Source organism: Mesitornis unicolor, unplaced genomic scaffold (genome assembly GCF_000695765.1).
Source record: "Mesitornis unicolor isolate BGI_N332 unplaced genomic scaffold, ASM69576v1 scaffold19367, whole genome shotgun sequence".
NCBI lineage: Eukaryota > Metazoa > Chordata > Aves > Mesitornithiformes > Mesitornithidae > Mesitornis > Mesitornis unicolor.
In genome coordinates, this window is record NW_010194675.1 from 69,923 (window position 1) to 72,958 (window position 3,036).

General features: G+C 60.0%; 1 protein-coding gene across 1 annotated transcript; it reads right to left on the bottom strand.

The window, feature by feature from the left end:
• Window positions 1-1,073: 1,073 nt before the first annotated feature.
• On the bottom strand, window positions 1,074-2,556 carry FSCN1 (fascin actin-bundling protein 1; the record flags this gene model as incomplete). The annotated part of the gene is made up of 4 exons (XM_010187899.1): window positions 1,074-1,349; window positions 1,451-1,618; window positions 1,829-1,950; window positions 2,400-2,556. Coding segments are annotated over 4 exons (650 nt in total), but the record flags the coding sequence as incomplete, so codon positions are not given.
• Between the last annotated feature and the right edge of the window lie 480 nt (window positions 2,557-3,036).

Genomic DNA, 3,036 nt, shown 5'->3' on the forward strand with positions numbered 1-3,036 from the left:
GTAGGGTTGCGATGGGATGAGAGCCAAGCCCAGGCAGGACCAGGAGCTGCCCTCCTCGGGGATGGGGGGGGAGCCCACCAAGACGGGCGCTTCCTAATTCAGCATTAGGAGTTCAGTGACGGGCATCACTGTTCCAGTATTTTATGAGAATTAAAAACAAGCAACCAAACCCCCAAAGGTACTGAGCAAATATCACTGTGCAAAGTTTGCTAAGGAGCTTTTCTATTCTGTAAACCAAAAATCTGCAGTTTATGCTTCCAGCCAGTGCCCAGGGGGGGTTGCATTGGGCTGGGGGGGCTCCCAAAGGGACCACAGCCCTGGATGAACCCCCCCAACCCAGCATGGGCTTGCTCTGTGTCCCCCCGGCTCTGTCCCCTCCCAGGCACAGCAGCGGGGCCAGACCCACCATGGGGGTCTACGATGCCCCTCAGAGCCCCACACACCAGGAGGGGCAGAGGGACACGAGCGTGGGGCTCCATGAGATGAAAGGCTGCGGCTTTCCAGACGGGATCACCCTAAAAACTCATTTCCAGGTATGCAGCAGGGATGGGGTTGGTTTGGTGGCCTTTCCATGGGGACATGTGCCAGCACACGCCAGCCCCGTCCCCGGGGATGATGTGATATGTAAGGTCACCTCTGGTGCCTCAGCTGGGGATGAGTCCTGCCCCGAAAACCAGGGGTGGAGAGAAGAGGCTGGGGGAGCCGGGTTACCCCAGCGCCGTCGCCCTGCCCTGGCCAGGGGCGGGATGGGACGGGTGCTCTGGGGACACTGGCAGCACAGACCGAGGTGGCACCAGCGCTGATATGGCAAAGGCGAGCACAGAGGTGACCTTATTCCCTTTTTCAATCGAGGAGAGGAAAATAAACTACCTACGGTGATGCTCAGGAGCATCTAAGCCCAGCAAACCCAGGGGGACGGGGCAGGGAATAGGGACAGACCCCTCTACAAAGCTCTAGGCCCCATCGCTTTTCCAGTTTTACAGGGATTTATGGAGACGCCCCCCTCAGAACGCACCAAATCTACAGCGGGAGGGAAGGGCAAGCCGGTCTGAAGATCCTGTTACAGAGAGGAGAAACAAAACCCAAAGGAAGAAAGGACGAAGGAGGGGAAAGAAAAGTTGGCAACGGGAGGGACGCTAAAGTGCATTAATATTCCCAGAGGGTGGAGGCATCGATGGCGTCGGCGGAGGCCTTGAGGACCCCGGCGTGGTCGCCCTTCAGGTATTTGCCGTTGATTTTGATGGCCACTTTGTTATAGTCGCAGAACTCAAAAAAGAAGTCCACGGGGCTGTCGCTGCTGCTGGTGACGGACGACTCGCTCCCCACCATCCAGTACTTCCCGGTGGCATCTGCGGGCAGAGGGGACGAGGTGGCCCTGTGAGCCACCGTGGGGACCCCAGTGGCCATGTACCTCCCCATCCCCAGACCGCGGCCACCCCCAAGGACTCACCCTTGATGTTGTAGGCGCCGTCGTTGAACTCCAGCTGGAAGACGTCGTAGGACGAGCGGTTGGAGTCCAGGGTCCCGGTCACCTTCCGGCAGCCGATGAAGCCGTGCTCACCGCGCAGGACGATGATGGGCCTGTTGATCAGCTTCATCACGAAATGCTCCGTCTCGCCTGCGCCGGGGGGGACAGGGGACGTCAGAGCGGTCCCGGGAGGGGGGTGCAAAGCCCCCCCACCTGTTTCTCAGCCCCCTCCATCTCACAGCACCATCATTGAGAAACCTCATTGCCCGCATCCCTGAGCATCACTTAGAGGAGAGCGATTTGGAGCAGGGGGACTTGGTCCATCCCCTGCCGCTCCTGCGCAGGGCAGGGGTCCCTTACCCGCGGTCTCCATGGAGGCCGCCAGCTGCCCGTTCTTCTTCGCCGTCACGTACTTGCCGTTGGCCGCTTTCAGGGTGATGCGCTTGTCGCACCACTCGATGTCGAAATAGCAGCTGGCGTTCCTGCGGGGACAGCGAGGGGTCAGCGGGATGTGGCTGATGGGGACCCTGCTGGTGCGGGAGGGGGCCAATTCCATCTGTTTTTGCTGGATGAGCCACACCATGGTGGCCACCCCAATGGGAAGCCCTGGCCCTGCAGGCAGGAGGCAGCGGGAGGCAGGCAAGCAGCCAAATGCACTTTTGGGGTTTCCGCCTGGCTTTCGGCTAGCATGGGGTTCAAGTGCAGGGTAAAGCATTTCAGCTGGGAAGGATTACATGGCCCGAGGGACTTCCTGAGCATCGTGGGTGGCAAGTCCCGACCCAGCCCCGGCTCTCCGGGGAATTCACTGCCTCTGCTGGGAAGCGTCTGGGGCCAGCGCCGAGGCTGGAAAATTCCCCCTGGATTCCCTTGGGAGACGCAGAGGGGTCCCCAAAGCCCAAGTGTACCCTCGGAGCCATCAGAGAGGACTCACTTTGTGGAGGCGGTGGACTGGATGCCCCCGTTGGAGGTGAGGGTCCAGTACTTCCCGGTGTAGGTCCTGAAGGCGCATTTCTTGGTGTCCTTGTTGATCTCCAGCTGGTAGGTCTCCTGGTCACCCTCCTCGTCCTGGTTGGCCGAGAGGTCCATCCCTGCGGGCAGAGGCAGATGGAGGTGGGGGGGCACCATTGGGGGACCCCAACCCACATCCAGCAGGTCCGGGTGTGGGGGCAGCCCAGGAAAACCCAACTGAGAGGGGGCTCCTGCTGCCCTGGGTGAGCTTTGCTGACTCCAAAACCCCTCACATGCATCTCCCCAATGGCTTTTTTGGGTTCAAACCCAGGTTTTCATTTGGTTACTGGAGTGTTAAGGCCATGACCTAGGGCTGGCCTGCACCGAGGCAGCCGGGAGCTCAGCACACCCCAGCTCCATCACAACTGAGCACAAGCAGAGGCCAGCAGAGCTATTTCAGACAGAAAAGGGCTGCGGTTCTTCCCTGGGAGGTGACAGCCAGGTTATCCAATCCATTAGCAGAGGCCATGAATCCCCAGCTCGTGGCATGTTTAAGGACCGTGGCACCGTTTCTCATCCGTAAATCATCACAGCCCGTTGGGACAGCGAGGTTTGCAGGG